The sequence below is a fragment of the Pleurodeles waltl genome, chromosome 8, assembly GCF_031143425.1.
Source record: "Pleurodeles waltl isolate 20211129_DDA chromosome 8, aPleWal1.hap1.20221129, whole genome shotgun sequence".
Classification (NCBI taxonomy): domain Eukaryota; kingdom Metazoa; phylum Chordata; class Amphibia; order Caudata; family Salamandridae; genus Pleurodeles; species Pleurodeles waltl.
Window position 1 is genome coordinate 1,423,352,828 of NC_090447.1, and position 22,697 is coordinate 1,423,375,524.

A 22,697-nucleotide genomic window follows, 5' to 3' on the forward strand; every position below is an offset into this window, starting at 1 on the left:
CCATTTCCCATTGAAAACCATTGGGCACCCGGCCGCCCCATTGCTTCCCGGAGGGACCTGCTGTTGTAGTTCTGATCTGTGCCCAGTAGTTAACTTAATTCTCCTGTGATTGGCCTCGTAAGTCGTTGTTAACTGTGTTTTTTTAACATTGTGTTCAGTGGCATGTGTGGCTGTAGATACGCATGCTTGGCATTATCTTGCCAAATACTGTTGGGCCCAGAGTGTTAAGTGTTTTTTCTTTTTCTTTCTTCTAAGATGTTTGAGTCATTGGATTGAGTGACTCCTTCCTCTCGGTGATACTGTGTATGGGCATCAAGTCCTTTGTTAGATTGTTTTCCTTCGTTCCGATCCAAGATTTTGCCTCTGTCTTTTCTATTCGACTGTATTGTACATTCGATTGGGTTTTCTGACTCTCGCAGTGACAGTTTCTCACTTGAGGGTTTCAGTTTTTTCGACCGTACGCCCTTCGGGCCGTTAAGCCTTGATACCTTTGGCACCAGAGAGAATGTAAGCCAGATCGAATTGACACCGTTTTGGTTCTGCCCTCTGTGCCAATCCATTGTATCCCTTCGCCGATCAGCATCAGGTGTGTAAGTTATGCCTCTCGCCAGACCATCGAGAGGCTATCTGCGAGGCATGCCGATTGCTCCAGTCCAAGAAGACACTCTGAGACTGGGCGCGTAGTCTAGAGATGGCACGCATTTCTCCAGATGGCACCCTGGATATTCTAGGAGAAGAACATGTGCAGGTGGAGCCCCACAAGGAAGCTGTCCCCATCCAAGATTCGGATCTGATGTTGAGAGCCAAGAACTGACTTAGGCGCAAACCGTGAGTACAGTGGCCCCACCTCTTACCACAAAAACTCCAAAACGACTCCATACCCAGTTTATCAGACCACCACTGCATTCAAGCCATGGTCACTCCCAGACATTTCGGATGCCCCGCCCATTGACTCGGCACCGAAGACTGCAGCTGCATCTTCGGCTCTGACCTCTTCAACTTGGGTCTCAGAATCCACTAACAAGCACTCAGCACCGAACACATTGGTTAAAAGCAGACAGTCTTCGGATCAGAGTTCAGCATCAAAAAAGATGACCGAAAATTTCAGCTAAAAAACAAAGGAACATAATTCTTCGGAGCATTTGGACACAAGCCACTCATCCACGCCTTCACCTATTCAGCCCATATTAGATCTTATGGATGCTGGACAGGGCAAAATATATATTCAGGAAGACACAAGACGAATTGTAGCTTCCCCTACAGTTTCTTTTCAAATGAAGCTAACCTTTCAGGAGGCACAGCACCACCTAAAAAGCTCCGTAAGGAAAAGACTGTTTATACAGAGGAGCTTGTTCGTTGTCCACCTCCTACTTTGCCTCCACCTACTTCTCCTACCCGTCATTCTCCCACTTTTCCAAGTGAGGGAGACCACACTCCACAAGGTTTATCATTATTTGAGAAACATGATTTAGAGGAAATACCATCAGATCATGATCCCTGGAATTCTTATGATCCACACTCCGTTATTAATACTGATCCAATCTTGTATCCTGCTAGACCTTCCCCTCCTGAGGATACTACCAACAAGTCATTGCTAGGGCAGCTGCGTACCATAATGTACCATTACATAGGGATCCAATTGAACAGGATTTTCCTTTTGACACACTTAACACACTGGGACAACCAATATCTCCCTATGCTCTAAGGTAGGATGCAGCATGCAAACATTTTCCAAGAGCCTGTCCGTTTGAGAATGATGAGGCCAAGAGTATATCAAAATACAAACCAGCTCCTTATGACCCTTTATTTACCAGATCACAAGTGCCGCCATACTCCTTAGTAGCTACTACTGCCAGAAAAAGAGCTAATCGCCAGGCCACTGGAAACACTCTCCCACCTGTTTGAGAGTAAAAAGATTGATGCGGCAGGCAAGAGTAGCTGTGCAAGCCGATAATCATTGGTGGATGAAATGGAGGATCACCTCAAATATCTCCCAGAGGAACATTGCAAACATGTCCAGCAAATTGTGTCAGAGGGGCAAACCATTGCCAATCACTCCATTATATGTGTGCTGGATGCTGCAGATACCACAGCACGAGGCATAAACACAAGTGTCTTAATCAGAAGTCATGCATGTCTTAGGTGCTCTGGTTTTAAGCCAGAAGTACAGCAAGCAGTATTAAATATGCGCTTCAATAAAGAACGCCTCTTTGATCCACAAGTTGACTCCACCTTGGAAAAACTAAAAATAGGACACAGGCACTACAAAGGCAATGGGAGTTCTTCAGTCACAGGCACAAAGAGGATTTTGTCGTTGCCCACTCTAAGAGGGGAGGGGGGGGGGAGGTTTACGAATCAGCGACTTCATCAGAGCCTTCCACCTCTCAAAACAAACAGGCCTCAGGTTCCTATGCCAGAGGCTTTCAGAGGTCATAATTTCTCTCGACTCTTGGGGCTCAGATTCTACAACAAAACACTGACTACCTCAACATACTCAAACCCCATGTAACACAAGATGGGGCACATCTTCAGGACTTCTATACTCAATGTACACAAATAACATCTGACCAATGGGTCATCTCCATTATCCAACATGGTTACTGCATGGTGCTCAAAACCACACCTCCCAGTATCCTCCTCGCACACATAGGTTACCTCAAGATTACCTCACTATCCTCAAAGAAGAGGTACAAGGTCCCTTTCAAAAGGGGATATAGAACCAGTTCCTCCCAATTATCAAGGAACTAGAGTATATTCGCTATATTTCCTCATTCCAAAGAAGGATGGGTCACTCAGACCTATCTTAGATCTCAGGACACCAAATCAATACATTCTTTCAGAACATTTTCACATGGTCACTCTTCAGGATTTCATTCCACTCCTTCAACAGTGAGATTTTATGACCATTTCAGACCTCAAAGATGCATACTTCCACATTCCCATCTATCCAGCACACCACAAATATTAAAGATTTATGATTGCCGGCAAACATTATTAGTATAAAGTTATACATTTTGTGGTCACAACTGCTCCCATGGTATTTACCAAATGCCTAGCATTGGTTGCAGCACATCTCAGACGACAAAAGATTCAGCCCATAACTGGATGACTGGCTTATCAAAGACAGCACATTGCAACAGTGTCAGTCCCACGCACAAATTACAGTGAACCTTCTTCAGAAGTTAGGGTTAACAATCAACTTTGTAAAATCTCACCTACAACCTCTCCACGTTGAACTATATCTAGGGGCCCTTCTTAACACTCAACTAAGGTTAGCCTACCCCAATGCAGCTCGGATACAAAACATCCAGTGTCTGCTTCTTCAGTTACAACAAAATCAACAATCCCACAGTCAAAACTGTCACGGATAATGGCATCTTGCATTGCCATCATACCCCATGCCAGACTCCACATACGTCAGCTGCACCAATGTCGGTCTTGTTAGTGGTCTCAGTCACAGGGTCGTCTTCAGGAACTAGTGCTGGTAGACCGCCAAACTTACCACTCTGCAATGGTAGAACTTCACCAACTTCTTAAAAGGGCGCCCTTTTCAAGACCCTGTGCCTCAACTTTTTCTTACCACGGATGCATCCTTGAAAGTTGGGGAGCACATCTTCAAAACTTTACAGTGCAGGATCTTTGGGATTACACACATGGGGGTGGGGGGCACTGAGAATTCACGATCAATCAAGTTATTTCAACTGGCACAAGCAATATGGAAATGGGTGTATCACCAAAACATTCACCTACTGACAAAGTTTCCCCCGGGGACGGACGACGACTTTGTAGACCTGCTCAGCGAGATGCATCAGCAAGTCCACGAATGGGAACTCCACGCACAAGTCCTTCAAACATACTTCCAAAGATGGGGAAATCCTCAAATAGATTGCCACAGAAAAATCGCAAAATGCCCACATTTCGCATCCAGGTACCCTCACCCTCCCTCCAAGGGCAATGCTCTATGGATGAACTGGTCAGGGATATTTTCTTACTCTTTTCCACTGCTCCACTCATTCTATTTCTGGTTTGCAAGCTCAAACGGACATCACTAACTATGATAGTGGTAGTGTCCACATGGGCACGTCAACATTGGTTCACAACACTTCTGGACCTCTTGCACAATCCTCACGAGAAGCTCCTCAACAGGCTAGATCTTCTCATACAGGACCACAGATATATCAGGCATCCAGACCTCAAATCACTCAACCTAGCAATATGGCTCCTGAACTCATGGAATTTGGTTATCTTAATTCACCTCCTGAATGTATGGAGATCTTGATGGAGACACTCAGAACGGCAACTAGAGTATGTTATGCAGCAAAATGGAAGTGTTTTGTTTGCTGCTGCCAGTCCAAAATTCATTGATCTAATTAAGGCATCTGCCCAAGAAATTATTTACTATTTGCTTAATTTGCAGCAAGCTAACGTGGCTTACACTTCAATCAGATTACAACAAAATACAGAAAATATCTCATTGTTTAGAATCCCTGTTATTAAAACTTTCTTGCAAGAACTTTAGAGTAATCCCACCTGTTCCATTGTGGAATCCTAAAATTGTACTCACTAAGCTCATGGGCCCTCTATTTGAGCCACTTCACCCATGTCCTATTCAGTTGCTTTCTTGAAAGGTAGCCTTTTTGGTTGCAATCACATCACTTAGATGTGCCAGTAAGCTCCATGCAGTAACTCTAGAGAAACATTGTAGGAAAGTCTCTCTTTTTGGCATGGTTATCCCCAGTTTTTGCCCGTTTATCAGTGTGTTTAGACTGTCTTCACTGGGATCCTGCTACCCAGGACCCCAGTGATTGTGCTCTGTCCTCCTAATTTGGTTGCTTTGGTACCCTTTACACCCATGGTGTATCCCTGTACGTCCCTACTATATGGTACTTTGGTACCCAGGGCATTGATACACCAGGAGTCCCTGGTGGGCTGCAGAATGTATTATACCACCCATGGGAGCCCATGCATGCACCCTTTCACTGCTGGTCACTGCACCAGGTCACTGTAAGTCACCCCTATGCTAGGTCCTCCTAGCCCAGAGGGTAAGGTGCAGGTGTCTGTGTGTGAGGGCACCCCTGCATGAGCAGAGGTGCCCTTGCGAACTCCAGTTCAATGCATTCGACTTCAAAACTGCAGGGAAGCCATTTTACCCGTGTACTGGCCACAGGTCACACTACCTGTGGTCCAGCTACATAATGGTAACTCCGAACCTAGGCATGCTTGGTATCAAACATGTCAGAATCATACCCCAATACTAATGCCAGTATTGGTGGCATGATTCCATGCACTCTGGGGGCTCCTTAGCGGACCCCCTAGTATTGCTCCTGCCAGTCTTCCAGAGTTTGCGGGCAGTCCACGTTGCTGCAGCCCCTTGGACAGGTTTCTGTCCTGCTGCTTGACCGCTCAAGCAGGGGAAGGCAGAACAAAGGATTTACTGTGGGAGAGGGCGGAAGCACCCTCTCTCTTGGAAATAGGTTTACATGTCTGTCTAAGTCGGGGTGCTGTTACCTCAGGATCACAGTGAGGGCAATTAGGGATGGAAAAGGACTCAGCAGCTCTACAAAGTGGATAGAGCAGCACGCAGTATCCCATATGACATCCAGCGTCTGCTCCCTAGTCGGACCAGTCTGGACTAACCCAGCCCACAAACAGCCCAGAGCAGTATATCAAAGATATTAGCGTGAGAAACATCCCTTAGGGGCGAAATCGATTCCCTGTAGTGCCCAACCAAGGGTGATATGTCGGGTGGCTAAAATGGATCATTAGAGAGGTCCAAAGCCTTGCTGGTGAACCAGCCAACATGGGGCAGGCCCCATTGAAGGGGGCACTTGGGCCTGAGATTTGACAAGCAGTTAGAACTCATTGTCACTTAGCTGGCCTTTCAGTGCATTCTGATTCTCAGACTTGTTCCTGTGTATGGTAAATTGTAAGTTCTTACCAAATTTGGCATCCAGCTTCGGGTCGGTAACAAAAGTACCCTACTATGTCTTTGTCGATTCCTAGACATAATACAGGACAGACATTTTAAATGCATATGCTGGACACTGGTCAGTATGAGCTCCCCAGCCACTTGGGCAGAGGTGTGACCTCCTCTCCCATGCAGGATGGACATTCCAGGGCGGGGAACTTCAAAGGCCTTGCTACATTTGTAATGCAACCCTGGTCTCTCCAGATGGTGAAAATGACCAACCCCTCTGTCCTGACCCCACATTTGGTGGCAGAACAGGTGGTAAAGTTAGTTAAATTAGCAGGAGTGCCTACTTCCAGCCAGTTCCACCCCTGAGGTCGGCAAGCTGAAGAAGCCGTTACTTTTTGAAATCCTCCATTTTGTTTGGATGGAATTAGGCCACTAGAGTTCGGATTACGCCCACTTCCCAACGGAAGTGGTCACAAAAAGGATGTAGTCACCCTAAAGGTGAGTAGCCTTTGTCTACCACCTGACACTCTCTGTGACACCTCTAAATTCAGTATTTAGGTCGCACCTCTGAATCCTAGAACTCAGATTACCAATGACTTAAGATGACCCTATAGCGTTGCATCCGCAAAGAAGACTGCAGACACCAACTGACTTGGCCCGAGCCCTACCAGCCAGTCTGCAGTCCTCAACGAATCTGCATCAAAGACGACCCATCCTGCAGCCCAGCGACCTCCAAAGCCTTGGGAGGACTGCCTGCCCTCCTCAAAGACCAAGATCTCTCACGGACAAGGGACCTGTCCTGAAGAATCCAACTTTAAAGAAAAAGAAATCTGCCTTGAGGAACTGCAAGCCCATGACCTGAGTGGCCCACCGGTCCTGTGAAGGTTCCCCAGTGATTCTGAGACGAGTCCACCATGGGTTCATCCCTGCCATGCTCTGCCTCGAAGCTTGCAGCCTCAATCTGAAGACTTCCCCCAATAAGCTGTTCTCCAACGTCAAAGGATACCCCTGCATCCTGAGCCCCTGGACCTTTGTGGAGCTGAACCCACTTTGTCCCGGAGTCCCTCAACATCAAAACTTAGCTGAGCAGTTGTGGGTTTTCTTCACTCAGTCCCCTGGTCCGAGTCTGCATCCTTTTTCCAAAACAGACATCCTTGGTTTTCTGTCACGTTTCCTTCACATACTGCGAACTTTGGACACACAACGCACTTCGTCAGGCCGACACACCCACCCTCTTCTCAAAATCCACCTCCTTTACCACATCATGCACACTTGGAGGCAGAAGATTTAATACACTAATCTGCATTAGAGTCACCACACTCCTATGTAGAAGATCTGTGGAGGGATGATGACACACCACAACCACCATTAGATCCTTGGGACACACATGATATTCACCCACCAGGGGACACATTCTGATGTATATTTGGCAAAACCATCTCCACCAGCCCATAGAGTCCTAAGGGGGGAATGTGTTAGCACAGAAAAACTTAGGTACACGACTTACAGTTCCAGTCTTCAGGGGTTAGGATGTCCACAGGTCAAAGTTTAGGCTGACCCCAAAAGTGCACAACCAGCAACACGGTGGAGGGGCATGTCCACTAGCTGGACTGCCCTGGGGCACTGTAACAGGAGGCCTGAGCCTTTGAGGCCCACTGACAAGTGTTACAGTTCCTGCAGGGGGGAGTTGTGAAGCAACTCCACCTGGACCTGGACCAGGGTTTGTTTCTGACCCCAAAGGCCACAAAGGCTCTCATCCCTTGGGGGTCAGAAACTTGTCTGTAAGTGGCAGGCACAGACTGGTCAGTCCTGCACTAAAGGGTTGGGTAAAATACAGGGGTCATCTCTAAGATGCCCTCTGGGTACATTTTACAATAAATCTAACACGGGCATCAGTGTGGGTTTATTGTGCTGAGACGTTTGAAACCAACCGTCCCCTTCGTCAGTGAAGCCATCATGGAGCTGTGGAGTTTGTAATGACAAATTCCCACCCTGTTTACTCAGTATGGTCACACTGCACTTACAATGTCTAAGAATGGACTTGGTCACTGGTGGGGCATATTGCTCATGCAGCTATGCCCTCACCTGTGGTATTGTGCACCCTGCCTTAGGGCTGTTAACCCTGATAGAGGGGTGCCTTAACTGTGCCACAGGCAGCGGTTGGTGAGCATGGCACCCTGAGAGGGAGGCCATGTCGATGTTACCCCTTTCTCCCCACTAGCACACACAATCTGCATTGGCAGTGTGCATGTGTTTGGTAAGGGTCCTTATGGTGGCACAATACATGCTGCAGTCTTTGAGGGCTTTCCCTGGTACCTTTTACAAGGGAGTTAGCCGTGTCCCAGGGGTTTGCCAATTATGGAAACAATGGTAAAGTTTAGGGAAAGAACGCTGGTGCCTGTTTAGGAGGATCCCAGCACACACCCATGTTAGCATCAATACCAGGCAAAAAAAGTCAGGAGGGTGTTAAGGGATAACCCTGCAAAAAAAGGGAATTTCCTACAGGCACTACATCTTTTAAAGATCTGGTAGCTAAGGTGGCTGCATTCCGTCGGGTCCCATTGCATAAGGATCCTATAGAAGATGATTTTCTAGTCGAAACACTTTCTTCCACCACTAGGGCATCTCAGTATCTGACCATGTTATGGGGGATGGCGTGGCATGCGGATGAAGTTTTTAAAGACACTGTTCGTGCCCGAATAATTACACCCAGGGTAAAATATAAACTAGCTCCATTAGATACTGCTCATATTAAGAGACAGATTTCACCACATTCCTTAGTAGTCTCCAATGCTCGTAAAAGAGCTAATTCTCAAATATCTGGGGACGCACCTCCTCCAGACAAGGAGTCAAAGCTCATTGACTCTTCAGGCAAAAGGGTGGGGGGTTTAAGCAGCCAGCCACTAGAGGATTTGCCAGCTCACAAGTCATATTGATATGACAGAGCATACATGGGATGAGATGGAAGATCTTATTCAACATCTTCCAGAAGAATTTAAAAAGTAGGGACAACAACTTGTATGAGAGGGCAAGTTGTTTTCCAACAATTGTATTAAATCCGCTCTTGATGCGGCAGATACCGCTGCCAGGAGAATAAACACGATTGTATTATCATGCCACCACGTATGGCTGCGTATATCAAGTTTTAAACCTGAAGTCCAACAAAAGCTTTTAAGTTCCCCCTTTGATCAGGAACATCTTTTTGGCCCTCAAGTAGACCAAGCTGTAGAAAAAATGTAAGCTGAGGCTGGTTTCATAAAACAACTTTCAAACAAAGTAATAGACAAGCCGCATCAGAATCTTCTACCTCTTTCAGACAGCAGCATTCCCAGTCCCCTTCAAGAGGTTTTTTTGTTTTGTAGAGGATCATATAGTGGAAACAATTCCAAAGGTGGAGGAAGAGGTGCCTCTACTCGTACTACCGCTCCCACCTCAAAACAGTACTGTCTTCTCATTCCCTCCGATCACACATCATCAGTCGGGGACATTTTCAGCAATTTTCCCATAGCTGGAAAAATATAACAGACCAGTGAGTTTTGGACATTATCCAACATGGTTTCTGCCTGTATCTCATAACCACACCTCCAAAAATACCACCAAAAAGTACAGACTCTCTAGAACATCTCCAATTGTTAAATCAAGAGGTACAGGATTTCCTTCACAAAAGTGCAATAGTTAGTACTTAATCATCAGAAGGGAAAAGGAGTTCATTCTCTGTTTTTTCTCATTCCCCAAAAAGATGGGTCCCTTGGTCCAAATCTAGATCTCAGACCACTGAATCAGTATATCCTATCAGAGCATTTTCATATGGTCACTCCAAATACCACTATTACAACGAGGAGACTTCATGTCTGCCCTACATCTAAAGGATGCTTATTTCCACATCACAATACATCCAGCACACAGAAAATATCCCAGATTAATGATATAAGGTAGACATTACCAGTTCAAAGTTCTCCCATTCGGAGTAACAGCTGCACCTTGTGTATTCACAAAATGCCTAGCAGTACTTGCAGTGCATCTATGCAGACAAAGTATTCATGTTTTCCCATATCTGGACAATTGGCTTATCAAATCCAGTTCCCTTCAGGAATGTCTGCAGCACACTCAGACAGCCATTCATCTTCTATGCCAGTTAGGGTTTACAATCAACATACAAAAGTCATACCTACAACTCTAAAATACAGCCCTACTTAGCAGCTGCTCTCAACATGCACTTAGGATTAGCCTACCCCAATACAGTCAGGATTCAGAATATAACAACTTTGAGTCAACTTTCCCCCAATCAACATGTTCCAGTACAAACAGGCCAAAAAAGAAATCTAGCGATGATGATGGCATCTTGTATTACAATAGTCCCATATGCAAGACTACACTTGCGTTCGCTGCCTGAGTGTCTGGCTAGTTAATGGTCTCAAGCAGAGGGTCAGTTACACGATCTAATGTTGGTAGACAGCCGCACCCACTCTTCTCTGCAATGTGGAACATAAAAATCTTACAAAATGGCAGCTGTTTCTAGACCCTGTTCCCCAGCTCATTCTCACACGGGGTGCCTCCCTTACAGGTTGGGGTGCTCAACTCCTCAATCTCTCAATACTGGGGATGTGGGACAGCAGACATCAAACTCTGCACATAAATAACTTGGAGATTCAGGCAATTCACTTTGCACTCAAAGCATTTCTAGTTCTCCTCCAAGGCAATACTGTTCTAGTCTGGATGGACAATACAACTGCCATGTTTTATTTAGAAAATCAGGGGGGCACTCGCTACAGTTGTCATGACTATCTCATACAATTTGGAATTGGGCAATTCAACACTGCGTTCAGCTGTTAGCAGAACACCTTCCAGGGGCAGACAACGATCCTGCATATCTACTCAGAAGGACGTGGCAACAAGTTCACAAGTGGGAATTCCAACCTCAAGTCCTACAAAAATACTTCCATCAGTGGGGATTTCCACACATTTATCTGTTCGCAACAGCAAACAACTCAGAATGCCCAAACTTCGCCTCCAGGCTTCCACTCCCCCTCTCCAAGGGCAGTGTTCAATGGCTAGATTGGTCAGGGATATTTGCTTACGCATTTCCACCTCTCCCTCTCCTTCCATTTGTGGTGAGGAAGCTCAGACAATCCTCTCTCACCCTCAATCTGGTGGCTCCCACCTGGGTACGTCTACCATGGTTCACCTCACTACTTCAACTTTCAGTTGTTCCACAAGAAGCTTCCCCTCCGTCGGGACCTTCTCACTCGGAACCATGGAGAAATCAGACACCCAATTCCCAAAGAACTCAACCTTGTGTTTTGGCTCCTGTGGTAATAGAGTTTGGATACTTACGCTTACCTTCTGAATGCATGACCATTTTTGCAAACCCCAGATTAGAGCATACTATGCTGCTAAACCGAAAAAGGTTTGCTATTTATTGTCAAAACAACTTGATCCGTTTAATTTAACTATTCAAGATATTGTTTGCTATTTGCTCTACTTGCAAACCTGTGGCCTAGCATATACCTCAGTATGGCTGCATTTGGCAGCAATAGCAGCTTACCTACAAAATAGACAACATTTAACATAATTAAAAATCCCAATTATTAAAACACCTATGGAAGGGACAGCCATTTGAACCTTTACATAAATGTCCAATCCAGTTTCTTTCTTGTAAAGTAGCCTTTTTGGTGGCAATCACTTCACTAAGACGTGTGAGTGAACTTCAGGCATTTACCTTAGAAGAACCTTTTTTGCAGGTACATAAGGATAGGGTATTAGTTCGTACCAACCCAAAGTTTCTTTCAAAAGTAGTTGCTTTTCACCTGAACTAGTCGGTTGAGCTGCCAGTCTTCTTTCCTGAGTCCGATTCAGTTGCTGAAAGAGCTCTACACACTTTAGATGTTAAAAGAGCATTAATGTACTACATTGATAAAACGAAAGACTTTTGTAACGCTAAACAATAAACAACTTTTTGTGGCTTTTTCACCTCCACATAAAGGGAATGCTATATCTAAAGCAGGTATATCATGATGGATGATCAAATGTATCCAAACATGGTATACTAAAGCTAAAATATCTCTACCCATACCTCCTAGAGCACACTCGGCTTGTAAAGTAGGTGACCTATGGCTTTGTGGAGAAACATACCATTGATATCTGTAAAGCAGCCACATGGTCAAATCCGCACACATTTATCAAACATTACAGTGTGGATGTCTTTGCACGGCATCAAGCAAATGTTGGACAAGCTGTGCTTTGTACTCTTTTTCAGACGAATGCGACTCCCACAGGTTAGCCATTGCTTTTGGGACGGCACTGCTTCACAGTCTATGCGGAGCATGTGTATCTACAGCCACACATGCCATCGAACGGATTGTTTTTCAGGGGTGGGGGTGGGTAGTGAGTATGTAGGGAGGGTGCACAAGCAAAACAAGTCACCAAGGGGCTAACTGTTACGGTGGGTTAAGCGGAGCAGCGACCCTCCCCCTGCAAGTTGACAACTGAAGATACGTAATGAGTTGTTCAGGAGCTGTAGATATTTTTATGCCCTTCCTCCCCCGTCACTCCACTCCTTAGAGGGCACCAGCAGGCCCACTTGGTTCTTGGACAGCTGGGGAGGGTGGGCGGGGGTCAGGCAGCCTCCCCCAATGGCAACCGGTGTGTCAGCCTGTCTCACAATCCTTGCTGTCTCAGCCAAAATGCAGTTGCATCACTGTAAGGAAATGCCTCCTTGGCATGGTTACCCCCTGACTTTTTGCCTTTGCTGATGCCAAGTTATGATTTGAAAGTGTGCTGAGGCCTGCTAACCAGGCCTCAACACCAGTGTTCTTTCCCTAACCTGTGCCTTTGTTTCCACAATTGGCACACCCTGGCATCCAGGTAAGTCCCTTGTAACTGGTACCCCTGGTACCAAGGGCCTTGATGCCAGGGAAGGTCTCTAAGGGCTGCAGCATGTCTTATGCCACCCTGGAGACCCCTCACTCAGCACAGACACACTGCTTGCCAGCTTGTGTGTGCTGGTGGGGAGAAAATGACTAAGTCAACATGGCACTCCCCTCAGAGTGCCATGGCAACCTCACACTGCCTATGGCATAGATAAGTCACCCCTCTAGCAGGCCTTACAGCCCTAAGGCAGGGTGCACTATGCCATAGGTGAGGGCATAGGTGCATGAGCACTATGCCCCTACAGTGTCTAAGCAAAACCTTAGACATTGTAAGTGCAGGGTAGCCATAAGAGTATATGGTCTGGGAGTCTGTCATACACGAACTCCACAGCACCATAATGGCTACACTAAAAACTGGGAAGTTTGGTATCAAACTTCTCAGCACAATAAATGCACACTGATGCCAGTGTACATTTTATTGTGAAATATACCCCAGAGAGCATCTTAGAGATGCCCCCTGAAAACATACCCGACTTCCAGTGTGGGCTGACTAGTTTTACCAGCCTGCCACACACCAGACATGTTGCTGGCCACATGGGGAGAGTGCCTTTGTCACTCTGTGGCTAGGAACAAAGCCTGTACTGGGTGGAGGTGCTTCTCACCTCCCCCTGCAGGAACTGTAAGACCTGGCGGTGAGCCTCAATGGCTCACCCCCTTTGTTACAGCACCCCAGGGCACTCCAGCTAGTGGAGATGCCCGCCCCCTCCGGCCACGGCCCCACTTTTGGCAGCAAGGCCGGAGGAGATAATGAGAAAAACAAGGAGTCGTCACTGGCCAGTCAGGACAGCCCCTAAGGTGTCCTGAGCTGAGGTGACTCCGACTTTTAGAAATCCTCCATCTTGATTTTGGAGGATTCCCACAATAGGAAAAGGGATGTGCCCCCCTCCCCTCAGGGAGGAGGCACAAAGAGGGTGTAGCCACCCTCAAGGACAGTAGCCATTGGCTACTGCCCTCCCAGACCTAAACACACCCCTAAATTCAGTATTTAGGGGCACCCCAGAACCTAGGAAAATAGATTCCTGCAACCTAAGACGAAGAAGGACTGCTGACCTGAAAGTCCTGCAGAGAAGACGGAGACACCAACTGCTTTGGCCCCAGCTCTACCGGCCTGTCTCCCCACTTCAAGAAAAACTGCAACAGCGACCCGTTCCACAGGGTCCAGCGACCTCTGAAGCCTCAGAGGACTACCCTGCATCTAAAAGGACCAAGAACTCCCGAGGACAGCGGCTCTGCTCCAAAGAAGAAACATCTTTGCAACAAAGAAGCAACTTTTAAAGAACACACGTTTCCCGCCGGAAGCGTGAGGCTTTGCACTCTGCACCCGACGCCCCCGGCTCGACTTGTGGAGAAACAACACTACAGGGAGGACTCCCCGGCGACTGCGAGCCCGTGAGTAACCAGAGTTGACCCCCCTGAGCCCCCACAGCGACGCCTGCAGAGGGAATCCAGATGCTCCCCCTGACCGCGACTGCCTGCTTCAAAGAACCCGACGCCTGGTAAAGACACTCCACCCGCAGCCCCCAGGACCTGAAGGATCCGACCTACAGTGCAGAAGCGACCCCCAGGTGGCCCTCGCCCTTGCCCAGGTGGTGGCTTCCCCTGAGCTGCTGGTGTGGTAACTTTGGGGTTGCTCTGAACCCCCAACGGTGGGCTACCTTGGACCCAACTTTGAACCCTGTAGGTGGTTTACTTACCTGCAAAACTAACAAACACTTACCTCCCCCAGGAACTGTTGAAAATTGCACTAAGTGTCCAGTTTTAAAATAGCTTATTGCCATTTGTGTGAAAACTGTATATGCTATTTTGCTAATTCAAAGTTCCTAAAGTTCCTAAGTGAAATACCTTTGATTTAAAGTATTGTTTGTAAATCTTGAACCTGTGGTTCTTAAAATAAACTAAGAAAATATATTTTTCTATACAAAAACCTATTGGCCTGGAATCAGTCTTTGAGTGTGTGTTCCTCATTTATTGCCTGTGTGTGTACAACAAATGCTTAACACTACCCTCTGATAAGCCTACTGCTCGACCACACTACCACAAAATAGAGCATTAGAATTATCTCTTTTTGCCACTATCTTACCTCTAAGGGGAACCCTTGGACTCTGTGCATGCTATTTCTTACTTTGAAATAGTACATACAGAGCCAACTTCCTACAATCACTCAGTGCACTCCACTTGGTAGAATTTTCACATAGGTTCAGTCAGGGTGAGCAACCTCCACACAAGGTGAGGCAACCTGGTGAGGGACCCCCCGCGCGCGCGCACACACACACACACACACACACACACACACACACACACACACACACACCCCCCCCCCCCCCCCCCCCCCCCCCCCATGGTCATGCTCAGATCAGCAGTGGAATGCAGCACTGTAGTTCTATGGGTGAAGCAGAGTCCAGTCTCCAAGCGCGTGCAGCAGATCCAGAAGCTGCACTCACGGTATGCCCTGCCCGGTCGTCAGCGACTACCAGGCGGGCCTGAAAGTTTAAAGTTAGGACCACGGGAATGAAATTAGGGCCCTCACATTGCTCCCCAGTTGTAGAGGGAATGCGGCTGTAGTCTGCGGGCACTTATGGCCTCTAGGAGGTGGATAAATGCTGAATTTAGCACTTTGATCGATAGAGCCTCACAGTGTGGCAGCCATTGTGCTTGCTGCAAACCCTCCAACCCCCAAATTGGCATTGGCATACACTGCAGCTTAGAAGATGGTCTCAAACACTTTATAACATGCCTGTTAATTTTGTCTTACATTTGTAATTCTAATTAGGTGCGTCTCTTAAATTTTAGATTTAAGCACTTATCTGCTATGTATAACTTTCATAAGTTAGGCTTATGAAGTTAGGCTGACTTACAGGTTAAAACCTAACATTTTAAATGTAAAATAGTTAATATTAATACCTGTGCATCCTTGGGCTGCCACGTGGCTATTAGAAATCTCAAGTTGCAGGCTGTGTTCCAAATGTGAAAGGAGAAACTCTTTCTGTGTAGGCTCTTGTTTGGAAATTAATAGTTAGGCTGCTTGCTTGTACCATTTGTGCACAATTTTCAGCTCACTTAGAAGACGGTGAAATAAAGCAATTCAGTGGTCATAACTTCCATGTTTTCTGGTAATGCACATGTATATAGTAGCAGTTTAACAAGGCTTAATTACACAGGGACTCAAATACTTACCGATCGGGTTCAGAAAAAGACTTTCTTTCAGTTATCTAAAGCCAAGTAGACCAGACAATAACAACTTTAATGTGCAAGTTTTATGATTTATTTTTTTCTTTAGCGATGGAATTTTTACATACTGAGGAAGAAATTCTGTTCTGCAGAGGATGAGGTTTCATTTAAGGCATTTCTAAATGTTACGTCGTCTTAAATATTGTCAACATTTTGATGGTGTAAGCTCATTTTTGTTTGTATTTTACTTATAGATATATCAGTATATCCAGAGCCGTTTCTATCGATCGCCAGAGGTGCTACTTGGAATGCCTTATGACCTTGCAATTGACATGTGGTCTCTTGGATGTATACTAGTTGAAATGCATACAGGCGAGCCACTGTTCAGTGGAGCCAATGAGGTATGTAACTAAGAGTCCTTTTTCATCATGATGCAACATCGTTTGTTTATAGGATACTTTTTGATTGGACTAAATCTGATTTCCACCCCGTTTTCTATAACTCACCTTGCACAGGGGTTCAAATTCATTTTCAAATTAAGTCTGTCAGTTCACTATGCCAGTTTGTGGAGTTTTTAGATCAGTATTCTAAAGGACGTGTCTTCTAGGCTGCAGTTTTCTACTTCCTCAGAGCTGGACTTTCTCATTAAGCACCCTTTGAACTTGTTATATCGTACTTGAGCAAGAATGAAGCAATTGTGCTAACACTGTATGTTATGAATATGATCGGTCTTTTGGATTATCATAAATCATTGCAATTTTAACAATTGAATCTAGTAATCTCTCAGCCATTTTTATGAAACATGCATAATTCTCTTGAATGCAGTCTCTTAAAAGATTTGCTGGTGAGCCCTCTGCACTGTCCATTTGCTGAAGCTCATCCATTATAATATGAATTGGCTGTAAACATTTACCCGATTGGTCCATGGTGATCTCATTTTCTGTTTGCATGTACGTTATTGATTTTGTCTCAACCAACAGCCAATTGGCTAATCGATTCTAATTACTTCCCCGTGATAATCAGGCTTTTGAGGTCATAAAGATTGCATGAAATCTTATGGGCTTGGTTATGGTGAGGAATGAGAGGGATTGCTGGACACTTTACATTACCAGCTTCACGACCCTATGGACTGGTGTACATACAGACTTGGGTGAGGCCAGCGGACTGGGTACTTCTCCAGATACTGGCATGCTTTCTTCTCCTACTGTGGCTACGAGGAGGGGGCTTCCTACTCCGTGGTGGTGAGAAGAGCAGCTGAGGTCTTGGACCTTGAGTTGCCTTCAGTGGCACTCAGGACTAACCTCCTAACAGAGGTGCTTCAGCCTGGTGTGTTCCCTCCTCTGAACCCATGCTTCCCTTTAATGAAGCCCTTATGGATCTCCTACTTGGGTACCTGGTCCAAACTAGCACAGGGGCTCCTGTGAACAGGACAGTTGCCCACCGCCATATCCCTGCACTGGGGAATCCTAAGCTTTATTATGCAACACCCCCACCCATGAAGAGCTTGGTCACCCAGTCCTCCGCTTCCCAGGGCGCGATCCCTTCTACACCCCAAGATAGGGAATCCCTAAAGTTTGATAAACTTATGAAGATTTTTTTCACCTCGAGCCTACCATTGCAGTCCGTGAGCCTTTTAGACTGCTCTGGGATACAATTGCACAAGTGCTGTCACAGGTCCCGGATGAGGCCCAGGCCGTACTTTCTCAGGCAGTTGCAGATGGGAGAGGTGCAGCAAATTTCTCTCCATTGCGGACTGGACACGAGTGACTCAGTGGGTGGAGCAGTTTTGTCGACAGTGGCCTTGAAGTGCCACACTTTGTTGAAGACATCTATGTTTTTGGGGGCTGCCCAGACTACTTTGATGACACCTATCTCTTCGGAGACTGGCCTACTTGGCGCTTCAGTTCTACAAAGATTCTAGGGCAACAGCCCGGTCCCTGGGCCTCGCGGTGGTCGCTCATCCCCCTCAATGACTATGGAAGGTGCCTCCAACCGCATCCATTCTCGGCCAGCCACCATGCCGCTCATGCTGCCCTGCTGCTGTGTGGCAGAAAGTGTGGGATGAGCAGACCTCACGGATCAGGGAGCCAGCGTTCTGGCCAGTCCCCACAAATCCCGACCTACAGCAGCCTTTGAAGCCTTCTTAGTATGCCTCCCTGATCAAGGGCCAGTCAGAGGCAGTATTTGCCGCTGGCAATCCATCACTTCAGACAAGTGGGTTTTTCAGAGAGTCTGAAGGGGCTATTCCCTCCCCTTCAAGAATAACCATCCATCCATTCCACCATCACACAAGATAACATAAGAGGATCACTGGTTCCTACTTTGCAAGGAAGTTACAGCTCTCTTGGTCAAGGAAGCCATAGAGAGGGTTCCAGTGCCAGAAGTAGGTTGTGGTTGCTATTCCTGCTTCTTTCTGATACCCAAAAAAGATGCAGGTTCCTTATCTTTGCATTCTTCCTAGGCTTCAGACTGGATCTGGAAGATTTTCATGAGCAGTACCCCTGTGCGACATTAGGGGGTGTTGATTGGCTTCACATCAATCATCTGCATAGTCCAAGCCGGATAGGATGCTGCAGGTACTATGTAGGCACCACCTTGCGCTCTCGTCAGTTTCTTTTCATGACTTTCCACGCCATAAGTGCAGAGCCACAAAGAAACTGGCTTGTGGTGTGTCAAAACTAAGGCTCTGAAAGGGGAGTGACTGGCTCTAGAAATCAGTTTGCAGAGTGGGAAGGATGGTTAGGAATCTGCAAATAGAATATGTTTCTACCAGATAAAGCGTTACCGAAGGTAAGTTACTTGTTCATCTGATAGACTTCTAGTTGTAGATTCCTTTCCTTTGATAGATACCCAAGGAATACCATCCCTGGTCTGCAAACCAAGTATATACCACAAAAGTCCTGCAGACCTGAACGGGCAAAGTTGCCTGTCCTTCAAGACTTGACTGCCCAGGAAGTAGTGTTTTTATAAACATGTGCAGGGCTGCCCACGTGGCCACCTGGTAGGTATCAAGGACAGAAACTCAGTGTGCTAACATAGTAGTCCCTACTTTGGCTCTGGTCAAATGAGTACGCAAGCATTCAGGGGGTTCCTTCTTGGCCAGTGCAGAGCAGATCTTTATATAGAGAGCGACCCATCTGGAGATGGTCCGCTTCTGTACTGACCAACCTTTCTTTGCACCCACAAAACCAACAAGGAGTTGATCGTCCATCTGAAACTCTTTTGTACGATCAAGGTAGAATGCTACTGCTGTTTCCGGGTCCAGGCAGTGAAGTTTCCTTTTCCTTAGAGGGATGTGGTGGTGTGTAAAAAGTAGAAAATGTGATGGATTGGCTTACACATAAGGGCGTAACCACTTTTGATAAAAAAAAGAAGCCCTAGTATGAAGCACTACTCTCAGGGTAGAGAGAAAGGTATGGAGGCTTGAACGACAGTGCCTGCAGCTCATTCTGTGGGCACATGTAATGGCCACAGGGAAGGCAGTCAAGGGGGTGGGGGGAGGGGGGACGGGGCAAACCATATATTAAGTAAGTGGCCAACAAGCCTTGGCAAATGCAAGAGTTGGAGAAAAGGGATTTGCAAGGCTGAATAGGACCAGCAAGGCCGAGGGGAGTCGACCAAACGAGGTGACCCTCAGCAGCTGGGAGTCACAAGAAGAGGAGGCACAGGCAACCAGAGGGCGGCTGGCACAGGAGTCGCAGTGAGGCCCACTCAGCACACCTGAAGAGGAGTCCCACGTCGCTGGAGCAGCAGGCAGGAGACTGTGCTTTGCAGAAAGTAGTGCTGGGGTCTGGAGCTACAGGGAGCCTGAAGATCCCTTGGAAGATAAATGAACAAGCCTCGGTAGCTGCAAGAGTCGCTGTACACATGGGTGCCATCCTGCAAGGAAAGGCAAGAGCTTACCATCTCCCAAGTTGGATAGCTGGTAGAGGGAACCAAGGGGACCACTCCAGACCAACACCTGTGATGCAGGATCCACTCAGTTCCGAAGGATTCACTCAGCCAGTTGTCGTGGCAGTTGATGCCTGCGAATGCAGGGGAGTGACTCCTTCACTCCAAGGGAGATTTCTTCCTACTTCCTGTGCAGGCTGAAGACTCGTCATCCTCCGAGGATGCACAGCCAGGGAAATGTTGAGGCTGCTGGAAGGAGCAGGAGAAATAATGTTGCAAAGTGGAGTCCTCACTGAAGTTGCAGATTGTCGGTTCCTGGAGGGTCCTGTGGCCAAAAGAAGAAGTAAACGATGCAGAGGAGTCCTGGCTGAAATCTTGCACATCGAATCGGAGGACCCACCCGAGAGGGAGACCCTAAATAGCCCAGGACTGGTCATCTAGCAGGGTGACCTCCTCTCAGGAGGGGGCTGTGATGTCACCTGCCTGACCTGGCCACTTCAATGCTCCCAGGGGCCTCTGCCCACCTTGGATTCAAGATGGCAGAATTAAGTGGCTACCTGGAGGAGTTCTGAGCACCACTCCTGAGGGTGTGATGGACAGGGGAGTGGTCACTCCCCTTTCCATTGTCCAGTTTCGCGCCAGAGCGCAGAGAGGACTGGGGGTCCTGGACTGTTGCAAACTGATTTATGCAAGGAGGGCACGGAATGTGTCCTTCAAAGCATACCGGTGGCTCGGGGAGGTTACCCCTTCCAAGCCATATAAATCCTATTTCCAAGGGAGAGAGTGTTACCTCCCTCTTCCACAGAAAATCCTTTGTTCTGCTTTCCTCTGCCTGAGCTGGTCAGGTAGCAGGAGGGCAGAAACCTGTCTGTGGGGTGGCAGCAGCGAGGGCTGCCTAGAAAACCCCAGAACACTAGTAGGAGCAATGCTGAGGGTTCTCTAAGGAGCCCTCAGAGTGCATGGAATCCTACAGTCAATATTGGCTCCTCTGCTCATACAGGGGTGCTCTCACACACAGGTACTTGCAACCTGCCTCCTGGGCTAGGAGGACCTGCCATAGGGGGTGACTTACAGTGAACTGGTGCTGTGACCTGCAGTGAAATGGTGCATGCACCCTTTCACGCAGGCTGCAATGGCAGGCCTACAGACACATTTTGCATGGGCTCCCATGGGTGGCACAATACAGGAGGGCTGAGTTCCACTAAAGATAGTGTCTCCGAGCGATTGTTGCCTTGGAAACTCCAATGTGCAATACTGCTGACACTGCAAATGCTCTGCAGAAGCAAACAGACCTAACCAAGGCTCCCCCCACTGCTAAAGGAGATCTTGTGCCACTTTCAGATGGAGATGCCATTCGTGATCTGGTAAGGGGCTGAGTTTTTCTACTCTGGCGTTCAGATAGCCTGCCGAGATGTTGAATCACCAGGGAAAAACCCTGCTGTTACCAGATAAAGAAAGCGTTACAGAAGGTAAATACCTTTTTCTGGTGGATACAATAGCTACCTGTGGATTCCTCACCTTATGAATTCACCCTTGCACAAGCATTAGACGGAAAATCTTCTTCCCAGCTCTCCACGTCGATGAGGATGTCATAATTGCACGGCTCCACGTGACTCCGTCTGACGTCACTGTGCCAATAAGAGGTCCTTGCCAGCGTGCTGACATCAGTGCCCTGTTTTCTGTGCCTTCGATGCTAACGGTTTTCTCCTAGCTCTCGCTTCTGTTGGAGGGTTTCATCTTGTTGCTATCTGACTTTTTAGTTACAATGTTCCCACCCCCTAGGAAGTCTGGTTTCAAGCCATGTAGAGAGTGCTGGGTCGCATGTCTGTCACTGACCCTCATAAAGATTGTCTTTGGTGCCTTAGATCTGAGCATGACGTCGAGGAGTGTGTCTTGCCAGAGCATGAATCTAAAGGCGTTAAAGGAAAGGGAGGCCAAACTCTTTTTGGCCAAGGCGAAGAAGGGTCATAGGAGCCGTCGTAGAACCTCTTCCGATGCTTCTTCGAAGAAGCATAAGAAACTGCGCCATCATGACTCTCGGCGTCGTTCGACTCAGAGCTGATCAAGATCGAGGTCTCCTTCTCGTCGGTGATGTGGGAGGTGAGTGACAGTGACTCCTCAACCCCAGAGCCCTGAGGCTTCTCCGACGCTGTCTGTCTTTGAGGTTGTGGCACCTCCGTACAGTCCTTGATTTTTCACCTGCTGCTCAGGAGTCCGATGTTCAGCAAGCACAGGTGCAACAGGGAGACCAGTGGTATCCTTCCTTCCTGGCTCGGGAGCTGATCCGGCGGCATTTTTGAATGCCATGTTCTCTATGTTCAATGCGATGGCCCCTGCTGGTGCACCGGCTGGACTCAGGGGTCCATTGGCATTTTCGTTGGCTCGTACAAAGCGGCGTGGTTTATGCCATTCTATCCGGCTGAGGGTACCGTACCGGCGCCGATGACATTGCCTCGAGGCCCTGTGGATCCCGTGACCTCGCCTTCCAGATCTATGGTGCCGATTTCATCACCCTGTCAGCCTGTGCCGATGGTGGAGCCACCAGTATCCTCTGCGCCATTAGGATCCGTGCCGGCGCCGGATCCGAGTGATGGATTCGACCGCAGTCAACCTTCCTCTCCTGCTCCACGTCAGGTATTGAAGCCGGTGTCTTCGACGATGGCAAATTCTATGTCAACGCCGAGGTTGGAGGCTCGACTGAGGTCATGCAGGAAGGCCTTGCGACCTCTTAGAGGAGGAAGAGTATCAAAGGCAGTTTTTGGAGGAGGGAGAGATTGTAGAGCCCTTGGGAG

The 22,697-nt window shown here is 47.5% G+C and overlaps 1 protein-coding gene across 2 annotated transcripts in view; it reads left to right on the top strand.

Annotated features, from left to right (window-relative positions):
• DYRK1A (dual specificity tyrosine phosphorylation regulated kinase 1A) overlaps positions 1-22,697 on the top strand; it is a 633,571-nt gene that overhangs the window by 436,553 nt on the left and 174,321 nt on the right. For both annotated transcript variants that reach the window (XM_069202549.1, XM_069202550.1), the window contains exon 9: positions 16,269-16,415. In XM_069202549.1, the coding sequence (XP_069058650.1) occupies positions 16,269-16,415 (147 nt within the window). The remainder of the gene's footprint in view (positions 1-16,268; positions 16,416-22,697) is intronic.